The following is a 14915-nucleotide window of genomic DNA, read 5'->3' as shown; positions in this document are numbered from 1 at the left end:
TTTGCACAGGTGCTAGAAATGCTTGGGTGGGAAAAAAATAAACACTTTTATTGTGGCTTTAGAACTATTGGAAGCCAAGATTATTATTATGCCAAGGTGATACAACAGAAATTTGATTCTACTCTTCTGTTTCACTACCGTATTATTACGCTGACTCTTATTTATTCCTTCTACTTTTAACAAATGTGATGTTTTTGTGCTGCCATCACATTAGTTTAGCTGATGCCGCACAAAGGGCCGAGGCCGCAGTTGTGCAGGGAGTGCGATGCCGTCAGCACCTGAGCTCAGCATCCCATTCCCTTGAAGAGATCCCCAGGTGGGAAATCAGATCCAGGCTAATGTCACATAATGCTTACTGTTCACGTACACCGACAGAAAAACAGGATACTTAAAACAATTATAATATGTGTATTGGATTCAGCAAGTTAACTTCAATTGAATACAAACTACTCACAGGGCTCATTTACCTATCTGACTATTACATTAGCAGAGCGGCAAACAACCAGAGGCCCGACTACAGGCACTGTGCTGCATTAGTCTCGGTGTGGATGGCAAAACAGGCACAGCGCCACACAACTTTTATTTTTTAATTATAGCGGCTGGAAAACTACGCCGGTTGTAATGTTTTGTCTCAACTTTGGGTTTTATCTTCTTAAAGCAGAGACGTCTGAAGGGTCTGAAGGGACTGAAATCCTCCGGGGGCCTCAGACGCATGTGTCAGGCGCCGTTCCAAGTCACTGAAGGAACACTAAAATGGCACGGCTGAAGGTTAAATGGATCGAGATGGAAGGAAGGAGGCGGTAAATATTTCTCAAGCTCAAATGTAGTTAAATTTATGCTGAGCACAGCACCACCCACTGTAAAAAAACAATAAAAAAAAAACAGTCTGCAATATAAAACCCCATATAACTTGTTCCCTTTGTCATTAGTAACAGGAAGAACAAGTGCGGAGCGGAGGCGCTGTGGATCGCTGTTGTGATTCTTTCGATAAATCTTTTCAATAGAAGGCATGCAGACACGTTGTGCCTAATTGTCAATCTCATTATTTGTTTTAATTGCAGCGTATTGCTGGCCAAAAAAGGGGCGAGGGGCGGCTAAGTAACACCTCATTACATGAAAGTTTCATGTTTTACGTGATCACTTTCACGTTGTTACATGAAACTATCAGGTTATTGTGTGAAAGTTTCAGCGATACGCTTCCATAGAAAAGGGCCCAGTCCAAGTTTAGATTTTTTTTTTTTGTTTTTAAAAAATATTCTAATACTTGAGGACAGGCATGGGCAAACTACGGCCTGGGGGCCATATGCAGGCCATTAAGATTTTCAATCCGACCCGCTGAACTTGAAGAAATGATATTAATAGAAAGTATTTTAAGAGCAGTGTTGTTGGGATTACTCCATAAAAGTAATGAATGAAATAAAGTAAAACTTCTGATTACTTCTTTAAAAAGTAATCTAATTACTTTTAACGACATTGTTTCACAAGTAATCAATTACTAATAACTTTAGTTAAGAAAAGAAAGTAGCAGTCGAGAACGTCTCGTTTCCTGCGCATGACGTACAGCGAACCACAACATACAACGCAATCGCTGCTTTTTCTTTTGCTGCCGCCATGCTTGTTTTGCTGCGTTTTGCGGCACATCAATTACTTTGCATGCACGGCTGCATCGTCAATCTGCAACGTCGTTGTTTTTGGTTGTTTTTCTAAATTTCAGACATTTTGTGGATAATAAGACCTTTCTAGCTTGCAAGATATTGCAGAAAAGTAATGGGATCGTCGCTTGATAAAGTAATTATGATACAATTACCAGCTTTGCCACAGTCATCCCGTTACATTCCACTGTTAGGAAAAAAAGTATTTTAATTACAGTAGTGGATTACTTAGTTATAGATTACTTGCCAAGACTGTTTAAGAGTCATTTCAATAAAGAGCTTAACACCGTGGGGCTTCAAAGGCAGATATTTATTAAAGCTCTTGTTCATTTTCAATAGGCATTAAACCACGTGTTTTCTACATATCAAAAGATGTTTTTTTCTGCCATGAGTTGAGTCACTAAAACACTCCATCCACCTGCTCCTGCTCCAGCCCCTCTGTCAAATTTTAGAACCCACTGTTGCCCGTAAGTCAAGAAGTCTGCCCACCCCCGCTCTAGGATCAGGCAGTGCTATTTTAAAGGCTTACCGAGGCAAAAGAATAATAAAAAAAAAAAAAAGCATCGGTTCTCAATACTCGACGCTGCATGAGCTGAGACTTCAAAGAACGGAAACAAAGTTTTGCAGGAGCGAGGGGAGCGCGGGGATTAAAAAACACGTGCAAATCGCTGACATTTGCAGAACCTCCGGGGCGCAATGAGCTTTTTCAGAGGCTCGGTGACGGCAGGACGACGGTATAGCTGCAGCCCTTGATGGGCCCAGACTAAAGCCTGACCTCTTCCCTAACCTGAGCGCCACAAAGAGGCCTTGTGCGCGCCTCTTTTCACCCGCTCGGCGGCGGGCGCGGTGAATCAAGGCGGGCCGAGGGCGAGCGCTTTCAAACTGCCCGACGCGCGCGAACAATACGGAGCCTTGGCAAAGGAGAGCGTGCACTCGGTGCCCTGGACCCCCGCCGCCCCAGTCCCCCTCATTCCCCTGCCCCCTCTCCCCCTCCACACAAGCTCTTCCACTGTCTGTCTGGGGGCCACATGGAGGGAGGCAGGGATGCTTGGAGACCCCCCCCCCCCCCGCCCCATCTGACCCCTCCGCTGTGGGAAAACGATTCAGACTTCACACTTTCTCCTCTTTTTTCTCTCCCCTCCTCTTTTCTTGAAATTGGCTCGGCTGTTTTGCAGCAGTGACAGGATATGGTTTTGGGTCAGCACAAAAGGTCAAGGCGCAATTGTATTAGAGGGATTCCGGAGCCTTCGCCTTTGCCCGACACACACACACACACACACACACACACACACACACACACACACACACACACAATTAGATCATATATGTGTGTGTACGGCGAACGGGAGTGCTCGGCGCGGAGGCCGGCTTGCACCGAAATGAGGTTTTCCGAGCCCTTTTTTTTTCATCTTTATCATAATCAGGCTGACACGAATGTCTGGTTATAACCTCAGGCACCTATGGGTGCACACACACACACACACACACACACACACACACACACACACACACACACACACACACACACAGCAATAACAGCAACACAAAATGCAGCAGCAGACAACGTTGCGTGTCGTCGCAATAGAAAATGCTGCCGGCTCCCAGGTAAAGACGACGAGCGCTTGCTTGGGAGCGACGGCTCCTCCGGGAGGTTGCACCTACGGCTGCACGACATGCGGTACTGGCATCCCGTGGCAGTGTGGTTCGAGAACAAAGAATCATTTTTAAACAGATGAGATTTAAACAAGATGAGGCAAACTGATTAAACAAAGCGTGCACCATATCTGAACTCCCGCGACACAGCTGGAATGCAATAATTCATTTGGATTGCTCATTTTTAAAAGAACGTTCTAAATTCACAGCGCAGGTGACGGCAATTTGTCCCCCCCCCCCCCCCCCCCCCCCCCTGGGAGGAGCGATACGAAATTATTGAAAAATAATGATTTGTTAAAAGTATCTGGATGGGAATATTGTGGAGCCCCTCGCTAACATCGTCGTCCATCTCCCTGGAGCTTGGGGAAAACGGCCAAGTACAAGTGCTCTGTGTGTGTGTGTGTGTGTGTGTGTGTGTGTGTGTGTGTGTGTGTGCGTGCGAGCAGAGGCCAACGGACCTGATGAGAACCAGAGAGAAAAGGGACGGCCACGGTGTGCTGAGCAGAGGACGGATGACACGGCGTAATGAGGCTTTGTCGTGCCCCGTCTGTAAACAAACCCCCTCCCCCCATTCCCGATCCCCCCCCCCACCGCCCGCATCTCCTCCAACTGTCTCTTTATCCCTTCAGTGTCTCTGTTCCTCCTGAACAAACCTGCTGGAAATTGCATTTAATGCTCCAGTTGCGGAGCGGCGGCGAGCCGGAGCCTCGCTCGCCCGTCCGGAGGGCAGCTCAGCAGAAATGAAGAGATTTCATGCTCGTGAGACAACGTGGCTCATGGACGCAGACGCAACTCGGTTATTTGTGCGTTTTCCTGGAGGAGCACATGAAGGTCGTAGCGTGTGCTCAACTGTTAGCGGGGACAAGCGAGGCGGTGATTGGAGGCAAATTACGGAAGGAAAGCTTGAGCTACAAGTAACGTGCATGTGGACAAAATAACCAAAAGTGGGTGTGTGTCTGTTGCAGACGCATCCCCCCCCCCCACCCCATCACGTCAGACTCGGCCGGCTGAAGCAGGAATAAACAAAATCAAATTCTCAATCCTGTTGTTCGCCGTTAAAGCAACAAAAGCACTGCCCGCCTGTCACTGACGAGGTGCACTGAACGCCGTGTATGTGGAAGAGGCTGTAACCATGGTAACAACAGTCGTGTGACACTCGGACTGAACTTGCGCTCGAAACTGTGGCAAAACTAGTTTGGCTTTTGGAAATGAAATGATACGAAACAGGATTTGCGCGTCAGAGGGGGACGACTCTGGTTGTCCCCGACACAGCACAGTACCTTCAAACGGTATCTGTCGTCTTTGTCAGCTTGTTCAGCACCTTTCATAAAGGTATCTCAATTCAAACGCACTTTGGAAAAGCAAAATACAATAAGAAATACGCGATTTTGTAATCGCTTCATCCACTTAAAACATCACATTTAATGACAACGTACTGCGCGACAGTCATGTGACTTGGCGAGCCACATACATTTCGAGTACTCATGCGGTAAACAGGCCGTGGAAAGTGTTTGCGCCGAGGGCGGCCGGACAAACCTTCAGTCGATCACGTTTGTCGCAGCTGGTTTAGCCGCACGGTCAATCTGGGGGCTTCCTGCGGGAGCCGGGGGCGACATTAGCAGCACCTGACTGCTCCACAGGCCCCTCGCTGCGCTGATCAACTTGTCGAACCCAGTCGGGAGCCACACGAAAACATCTTGCATTTAAGAGCCAGCTTAAAACATGGCTCAAAAGCAATCAAAATTGCATGCATTAGCTTTTTTTATTTTATTTTTTTAGCAAACTAGCACTACACACTTGACCTTGTATCTCTAGCAATCTAGGACAAAGTGGAGTGGCTGTTGCCTGAATGGTTCTTGTCTGTGCATTAAATGTGATGTCTGTAACTTCTATCTCTGAGATGACATCTTACATGTACATCCTGTCTCTGTTTGTATTGTGTCAACGGTAATATGGCTTCACTGTGATGACATACTGTATGTCCTTGTGGTTTTGTGGTGTCTAAATGTGACTAAATGTTTAATTTTATTGTTATTTATTGGGTACTATGGATGGAATTTAGCGGCAAGCTAACTCTGCTATGTGCATGTTTGGAGTACTCTGTATTGTGAACATGTCCATGAATGTACACTGTACAGTTTAAATAAACAATAAACTAAAAACAAACAAACAGTCTTTTGTCCTAATGTGAAATTGCTGTCTAAGTCTGATTTCAAATGAAGCGAGACGCCCGGTTTGCGCTCCGACTCTCAACATCTCCAAGGAGCGGACCAAGTGGTGCGAAAGCAGACGACAAAGTTCCTTTGAGCTGAATTATTTCCAAATGGCCCGGGTAGTATCGATCGCGTGTCAGCGTCTGTTGAAGGAGCATGAACGGCGTTGGCTCTTCGACAGACTTAACGGAAATAACAGACTGAAAAAAAAAAATCCCCAGTGAACTCTTCCTGCAGACTGCAGCCCTGAGGGCCAACCCCATCAAGTCGAGGATCTTTTTATAGCCGACGGTATCAGTGACTAATGTCATTCAACGAAAAAAACACCAAGCATCTATTGCGTAACACTTTTATCTTAAGAGGAAACATGAATTGAGTTCACGGCTATTGTTTGGTAGTAGAAAATGGATATGCGTAAATTATGTAACGCTTTATTCAGGGCATTTCGTCTTCAGAACCCCCCCCCCCCCCCCCCAACCCCAATGGCCCCATTAATCTATTCCTCATACTTCACAATGCGCCCATGCGCTATTGTACGCGATAACATATGGGGCCGCATGTCGCAAGTCAACAAACTGTCAGCGTCGCCTTGGACGTTCATCGTTCTCCTCCTGTTTTTAGCAAACTAACAGGAGGGAAGTCTGGGGTTTAACGTTAATTCAACAGAAAAAAAAAAAATATATATATATATATTTTAAAAGAGGAGACTGTGTGTTGCTATGGTTTTGTTGTTGTCTGCGAGTGTAATCTGTTGGATTTTGTAATCAAGTCTCCCTTTATGCACTTCTGTTTGCACATTAAAGGTGAGGAGGATTCAGTTGATGCAGTGAGTAGGACACGGCCCTGCAGCCGGGTTGCATTACGAGCCACGCTAACCATGTGCCAACTGAGAGACGAACAAAGCCCTGACATATACTATAAAGGACACGGGTCAGTAATATGGAGATGGTCCAGGTAAGGAGTGAAATGATCCTTTCTTAACTGATCTGCCCTTTTCAAACAAAGGGGAAGAAAACTGGTCTGCTCAGATTGTAGTGGCTTTAACATTCTCAGCAGCCTCGCTCGTGATGACCTGCAATGATAACTACGACTTGCCCACTCCCTGAAAACATCTCTTTTTCTTTTTTCGCTTCTCTTGAGTGTTCATTAACTCAAGATTTAGGGACGAGATTCGGCTCATTCAATTTGGTTCATGTAATCAATTGCATCCATAGATTTGTCCCTTCTGTATCAACTAACCATGTTAGCATAAAAGTGCGTTGGCTTCTTTAAAAATCAAGGCTTCAAATAATGCGTGCGACTTCAAAGGGACTGTCAGAACAAGGCCTGGTCCGCAGGCCTGGAGAGACGGAGAAGCATTAGAAATTAAAAAGACCTCCGATCCTTCTTAGGGATGCTAATGCTCCTACTTAGGAGTTGTAATGCTAGTCTGGCTTTTCTAGCACCTGAATGGCTGTGACTCACCACAGCTTCCTGTGCAGCTCAGGAGATTTTGCTTTTTTTTTTTTTGAAATCAATCAACGGGATAAGTGGCATGTCTCATTGCCACCTCGATGCTGTGATTGTGTGCAACGGAGCGCAGCTTCACGCACAGAGCAAAGAGAGAGAGAGAGAGTGAGGAATAAAGACTAAACCTGCAGGCAATGACACATTCGGCTGTCAATGTTCCGCAACCGAGCCGGTAGCACACATGAGATTAACCCACCCACCTGTATTTTGACGGCTATAGACAGGGAGTTCAGCTCTTTGTCCAGCTCCTTGAGCACGACCAGCTTTTTCAGTGTAAGGCTGCAGAGCCTGCGGAGAAAAGAGGGGGGAGAGGAAAAAAAAGAAAGATTAGCGGCATGACTAATGCCTTTGTGAGCACACCTTCGTGACCCGCAGTTGCATCTGGAGGAGAAATCCACAGATACAGCTGCACTGTACACCACAGCGTCTGTTCTTTATTTAGTTTTCGGTCTCAATACTTGCATGGTGGAAGAATCTACCGGGCGAAAAAAAAAAAAAAAAAAGGAAAAGAAGAATGGTGCAACATTCATGGGCCAAAACAAAAGAGGATTTTTATACAAACACATATGTATAGTATTTGCATATATACATAAAATTATACCCGTATGTGTGTGTGTGTGTCTGTGTGTGTGTGTGTGTGTGTGTGCGTGCCAAGTCTGTCTGCTTCATTATGCTGTTATACACACAATTGATTTGTGTTTTTCCATTTGACAACTGAAGATTAACAAGCCAAGCCAAGTACGCTGAAAGTTAAATACACACGTATCTAACAATCTAAGTAAAAAAAAGAGAGAGAGAGAAAAAAAGAGGGGTGCTGTTTCAAGCCCCGATTCCCAGCAAAATAAGAGAAATAGAACCAGACACTCAATAAAGTCAACAACGCTCAGGCCGAGTTTGCTCCAACTTCCTGCTGACCCACTTTTTTCGCCGGCGGTCCTGCTGCACTAAATTGTGATCAGTTTGAGCCTGAGTCAAAGGGGAGGAAAGAAAGACAAAGCAAACAAAAGCCATCCAGTCACCCACTTTCTTGAAAAAAAAGAAGAAAAAAAAACAAACACTCGCCAACGCTGGCTGGCTGCATCCAGGCAGGCACTCCCTGCTCGGCAAGCATGAATCACTGGGATCATCACTTTCCAGCACAAACGGCCTCGCTGGAGTTAGGAGACAAACAGCGCGGTGGTGGTCTATCACAGAAATATTAATAAATAATGGCAGTTTTTCAGGATCCGGTGGGCCGTCGCACACTTTCCTTTCACGCCACTAAGCGTCGGACATTTGGTCTCTCAGATCATCCAAAATACAGGCAATAAAAATGAAGGTTATTTATTTATTTACAAGGGATTTTTCCAGAAACTCAACAAGCAGTTTGTCAGAGACTGACCACATTCGTCGCTGTTTTTTTTTTTTTTTAAATTGGGTCACATTTCAAAAGTCCAGCTTGCAAACATGCCAAAACTTTAAAACGCATTGCGCCCAACCTTCTAGAGGCAGAGAGGGGAAGAGGAAATGCATGGAGTGGCCGAAGCACAGCTCAGCTCAGCTCAGCTCAGCTCAGCAGGCAACAGAATGTACACCGCGTTCCAAATTATTATGCAAATTGTGTTTAAGCATCATAAAGGTATTTTTTTTTTTTTTTTGGTTTTCCAGTGAACCTCATGGATGGTATTGTGTCTCAGGGCTCTTGGGGGTCAGTGAAATCAATCTCAGACACCTGTGTCAATTAGATTGCCAGGTTAGTCCAATTAAAGCAAAAACTACTTAAGAAGGACGTTCCACATTATATTACGCAGACCGCCATTTTCAAGCGACATGGGAAAGAAAAAGGATCCCTTTAGTGCCGAAAAGTGTGAAATAGTTGAATGCCTTGGACAAGGTATGAAAACCTTCAATATTTGATTAGAACTTAAGCGTGATCATTTTACTATTAAGAGATTTGTAGCTGATTCAGAGCACACACTGATTCGTGCAAATAAAGGCACAATGAGGACGGTGTCTGCCAGACAAATGCATCAGATTAAGAGGGCAGCTGCTAAAATGCCATTACCAAAGCAGCAAACGGGTATTTGAAGCTGCTGGTGCAAACATCAAGGTGTAGGATCCTCCAGAGGCTTGCAGTTACGCATAAACCTTCCATTCGCCCACCATAAACAATGCTCACAAGCGGAAATGGCTCCAATAGGCCCAGAAATACATGAAGACCACTTTTCAAACAGTCTCGTTCACTTGATTAGTGCTGTGCAACCCTGGATGGTCCAGATGGATGGAGTGGTGGATGGTTGGTGAATGGCCACCATGTCCCAACAAGGAGGGGGCGGAGTCACGTGTTGGGCCTGAATCGTGGGGAGAGAGCCGGTCGGCCCCGTGAGGGTCCCTGAAGGTGTGAAAATGACCTCTGTAAAGGATGTGGAGTTTCTGACTGACCACTTTCTTCCATGGTACAAAAAGAAGAACCGTGCTTTCCGGAACAAAATCATCTTCCTGCATGACGATGCAACATCTCATGCTGCAAGGAATACCTCTGCATCACTGGATGCCATGGGCATAAAAAAAAAAGAAAGACAATCTCATGACGTGGCCCCCATCCTCTCCCGACCTCAACCCTACTGAGAAGTTTTGGAGCATCCTCAAGCCAAAAAAAAAAAAAAAAAAAAAAGAAGAAGAAAGATCTGTGAGGGCGGGAGGCAGTTCACAACCAAACAGCAACTCTGGGAAGCTATTCTGACATCCTGCAAAGAAATTCAAGCAGAAACTCTGCACAAACTCACAAGTTCAACGGACGTTAGAATTGTGAAGCTCCTATCAAATAAGAGGCCCTATGTTAAAATGTAACTTGACCTGTTAAGATGCTTTGATTGAAATAGCTTTTGATTTTCAGTAAATATGACCTGCTATTGCTTCTAATTTAACAAATGACCATTTTCAGTTCTTTACAAACAATAACGTGGCTTGAAACTCTGTTGTGCATCATAATTTGGAACAGTGCATTTTAAGGCATTTGAAGTTTTTATTTTTTGAAAAAAATACTATCGTCATTGGGAGGTTCGTTCACTGACATTCGAATTGTACTCTAAGGGTTGATAACTTGGAAATCACGACTTCATTTATAGTGACCATTTAGGAAAATCATCATTTGCATAATAATTTGGAGCGCAGTGTATTCACTGACTACACAATGCATGACAACTACAGCAGTGTTTTTCTGAGCCACGGCATATTTTTTTTACATTGAAAAAAGTCCCATGACACACCATAAACTGAAAACAATATAAAATAAAATGACACTTTTTTAGCCTCATAATGACAATGTAGTCTCTTAATGTCTTTCTACTCCTGGGCCTGGGCCTGTTTAGACGCACACAAAGCTGATATCCTGGGAAGAACTGAGGAGGAAAACAGACTTGCATTCCTTTTAAAGCAGTCACTCGACGATGGAATGCCATTTTTTCTTTTTTTTTTGGACCAATTAAATAAAATTGGTTAACTTTTCACGGCACAACTGGCATTATCTCATGGTTGCACTTAGTGGACCACAGAACTGAAGCGGGACCTGAAAAAGTAAACCAGACATACACCGAGATCAGCTTGGCGGCGTGATTTTTTTTTTTTTTTTAAGTTGTCTCACATATCTTAGAATCTGTCAAGTTCATTTTTCTCAAAGCAAAAAGCCAGCCAGATGTCAGGTGTATGTACCAGCAGGCCCAGGGATCGAGCTCGCTGTGCGACTAAACGAACTCCCGCTTGTCCACAGTTTCCCATCAGGAGGGGAGACGGCGATGAAAAGCGACGCTTCGGCGAAGTACCGGCGCAGCTCCGTTGCTCCGTCCCGGTCGCCCGGGATTCACATGTAATTAAAAAGACTGAAGGCGCTGAAGGGGTCACCTAGGCAACCGGCTCGCTCCCGCTCCCCCTCCCCCACCCGTTTTGTCATTAGACAGAGGTGTTAGCCTCGCTCGGGCATGACTCCGACTGGCGCGGCGCGCAAAACACGCGGCCATCTGTTGTGGCGGCGCTCCCGCTGGGCCCCGTGCTCCCACCCGACCAGCGCCAGTTTGGCTTTGCCACCTGACCAGTGACTACAGCGACGGACCGGGCGTCACACAACAAGAAGAAGAAGAAGAAGAACAACAACAACAGCTCCAAACGCAGCATCACCGTAGTTCAGAAAGACAAACGGAGCAGAGCGACGCCTTTGTAACTGCGTCAGGCGGCAAATAGTGCCGTGTGTTTCAGTGAGTAAGCTGCAGCCAGCAAGGCCTCCTCTGCTGGCCTAAACATACTTAGAAAAGTACATTTTCCTGTCAATATAACAAAGTTATTCCATATATATATATATATATATATATATATATATATATATATATATATATATATATATATATATCCACAGTCTGTTATTTCACATCACCTCATGGAATATCCACTTGGTTGCGTCGCTTCGGTTGTTGTGTGTTATGGTAGAGTTTTTATCCAATCAAATTTCAGCTAGCTTGTGTTGTCAGGTGCTGTGAAATCTGCCCGAGGCCAGCAGAATCAACATTGTGGGCTGCTGTTAGTGAACAAACCTCAGTTTGTAGCCTCAGGTAGTTGCGATAGCTAATCAGATCCCGAATATGCGACGCCGGCTATCTGACCTCACGGTGAACTTCACGCGTACGCGGTGTCCTGTGATTGGATAAGTCCTGAGAACCTAACAAACTTAACCTACCCTGGAGATCCGGTTGCCTGCATGACGAGCCCTCGACGTTTGAAGGAGGATGTAAAGATTTCGTTGCAGAATCATCTGCAATTCACAATGCGAATAACGTGGCGAATAATTGTTTAATTACTCGATTGAACAATTACTTAATAGTCCAATAGCTTGTATCGTTATGGTTTAAGCTCACACAGTACTTTTGGAGGACTTATTAAAACTTTGTTGAGGAATCTCTTAAAATTATTTTATTTGTGTGTTTTGAGAGTATCAGTGGCCTTAGTTACTGAAGTTTTAATTGCGATCTAACTGCTATGGAAACTTAAGCTTTGCTGGACTAGGTCCCCTATATGAAGGTGATGTAATGTATAGGTGTCCTTCTGTATGGATTTGCGAGCCATGGTGCCATATTGAGGACATTATGAGGTGTATCAAATATGACGCCGCCGATGGCCTAGGTTTTAAAATGCACGGCCCGCCACTGGCACTGTGGTGGTCTCCCCAATCACTACACAACAACAACAACAACAACAACAGGGACTTCAAGAGGCCCTTGAAACATTGATCAATCCTATATTTTTTGTTTGGTTCCCAGAGAGGCGCTCCGAGGTGGGATCGCGTAACGCCTCCGCAGCCAAACGGCATCGGAAAACAGCCGAGCTATCGATCTGAGTGAGAGGTGGGGGTGGGGGTGAGGGTGGGGGGCGGGAACGGGCGCTCCACAGAGCAGTGCGCAGTCCGGCGCTGACGTGAACTGGCGGCGGGTGGCGACAAGTGACACGTTTTCTGTCTGTTTCCCTGTTGATAAGAGAAGCGTGAGGGGGAACCCCCCCCCCGCCCCTTTCAGACGGGCTGCTGCCGAGCTCCTCTGACTGGCTGATTATGACGGTCTACGCGCTGTACTGATGGCTACGTGCGGGCTACCGCCTCAGCATTTATTGTGTTTTCTATTTTTGCAGCACTGTACTTCCCAAATCTTCATTTCAGTCAAAATAAAAGCGTAACCACTCAGAATAATTTGCATTACGTGACTATTTCGACTCAATGGAGGAAGAAAAAGACTGCTGACTACTGAGAAAGCTCACTGCACATTCAGATTTGGTGGAGTGGTCGACTGAAACGGATATAAATATTAGGACAGCAGACTATGAGCATAATACTATGTGCATATATTCAATATGTATATAAGTTATGAAAATTAAGTGGAAAAAATGTCGACGTAATCTGAATTTAAATAACGACAACATATCCACCATGATAAACTAAAACAGCAGCATTTTGCATCAAACATATTTTTTCATCTTTTTGAACGAATTTCCATTCAAGAAGACAACTTTTTTTCTAGAAGCTTTCACTGACATTAGGGAATTTATTTATTGAATCAGAACCTTAAATGCACGCATGGACCAATGATGACTACCCCCCCCGGAAAAAAAAAAAAAAAAAAAAAACAAACAAAAAAACCCCCCAAAAAAACCCCAAAAATCCCCCCAAAAAACAACAACAAGACAAAACGTGGATTAACCGATAATTTAGAGTGTAAGAGCAACTTAAATACAATACATGTAGCGATTGAATTTAGAAAATTAGATCTAGGCACAGAAATTAAGTATTTATTTGCATGACATGTAGCCATTTCCAACCAGCGGGATGCTCTGAAACGTCACGTCATCGTCATCCTCTTCTATTATTGACACAAAACTGGCAGAACTTACGAGCGCCACTCTTTTGAATGCCGACCAATAGGCGGCTTCGCACTTTATAGCTAATAGGTTTAGCCAACGCGCCGGCGCTCGCTGCACGCGGCACGAGCGGCAGCTCCATCTAAGCCCATTAGCACGGCCAAGTCACTCCCCGCGCCGACATTAACTGCTGACCTTTCCGAGGCCTCTAAAGTACAGGCGAGGCCATTAGATTACCGGGGCGCTTCCTGCTTTCGGATGATACAAAACGCTGCCACTGGCAATGCTGCTCGGGAAATGAAACATTTGAGGGCGTCGGGACGCCCACACATGTGGGAAGTGAGGAGAAAGGCTCAGACGCGGGGAACCTCGCCGAGTACGAGTAAAACGGTTAATCTGCTTTGGAAGCGGCTGAGTCGAAGTGACGAGCGGCAACGACTCCCTCACCACGGTAGCGACCGCAGTTCACATCACAGCACGGAACCATAACGACCAGTCACGATACATTCCTGTCTTTTTTTCCTTGTTATCTACTACGCGCAAGAATCTGTCAATAAACGTGAAGAGAAACAACGTGCATTTGAAAGCGGCTAGACGGAGAGAGAAAGTGTATGAGCTACTGTTGAGGCCCCTACGCTATGGAGATGACTTTCATGCGACTCCACTTTGAAGCCTTTTATGGCTATCTGTGCTGAACAAATCAAATAACTTATCAGGCAGTGCACTCAAACAGCTGCGGTCAAATATTTAGTTTCAGATAAGGGGTGTGTAATTGCAGTCTAAAGGACAGCCGGCATTATCTTATCTCAGCCGCTTTGACCACTGTCTCACCAGCATTTCCATTCTGGACTCGATGTTATTCTAGCTTTTTTGTTTGTTTAAGGAAGGGGCAATACTACAGCAGAATTGATGAAGTCTACAGGGACAAGTGTGCTGCATGGCACATTGCTGATGTCACTGACCATCAGGAGAAACTTGGTCGTGAAAGACAACCTGCTGTGCCTTGCTCACCAGCAACGCAAGAAGGCACAAAGCTGAAGACGCCTGCTGAAACCCGAGATCTGATCGATATCTGTGCCCCTACACCAGATGATGATTGACAAAGATTCAGTCCAGAATACGGGCACAATGGGAATCAGAAGTGACAAACAAAGAGGATCGGTACCTTTTGAGTGATACAGCAGGCAAATTGTTCTGTTCCAGTGTCTCTTCAAAGCCTCCCCTTTCCTTTCAGAAAGTTGCCTGAGTTAAGACTTCACGCGAAATGATGCCGAGCATCAGATCAAATACAAAAATCAATTGCCGGGGAGGGTGTGTGGATTAAAGGTAGGCGGCCGGGTGAATAAGATGGAGTCAAACCCCGGGGGACCAGCACATTCTCCGCAGCCAGCAGTGCCCTTGGCCGGCCCCCTTCTGACCTCGCTCCTGCTGAGACTGAATCTTACGTTACTTTCAGCGGAGTCGGCTCCTCAAAGAGCAAACTTCAGCTGCTCTTCTTTGACATTTGTCTTCTCGA

At 45.4% G+C, this 14915-nt stretch overlaps 1 protein-coding gene across 3 annotated transcripts in view; it reads right to left on the bottom strand.

Annotated features, from left to right (window-relative positions):
* Positions 1-14915, bottom strand: part of LOC142883793 (phosphofurin acidic cluster sorting protein 2) — a 52733-nt gene that overhangs the window by 23088 nt on the left and 14730 nt on the right. For all 3 annotated transcript variants that reach the window (XM_076018999.1, XM_076019000.1, XM_076019003.1), the window contains exon 2: positions 7228-7315. In XM_076018999.1, the coding sequence (XP_075875114.1) occupies positions 7228-7315 (88 nt within the window). The remainder of the gene's footprint in view (positions 1-7227; positions 7316-14915) is intronic.

Source organism: Nelusetta ayraudi, unplaced genomic scaffold (assembly GCF_046127955.1).
Source record: "Nelusetta ayraudi isolate G7.1 ecotype Tasmania unplaced genomic scaffold, CSIRO-AGI_Nayr_v1 ptg000008l, whole genome shotgun sequence".
NCBI lineage: Eukaryota > Metazoa > Chordata > Actinopteri > Tetraodontiformes > Monacanthidae > Nelusetta > Nelusetta ayraudi.
This window is presented reverse-complemented; position numbering and strand designations above follow the sequence as displayed.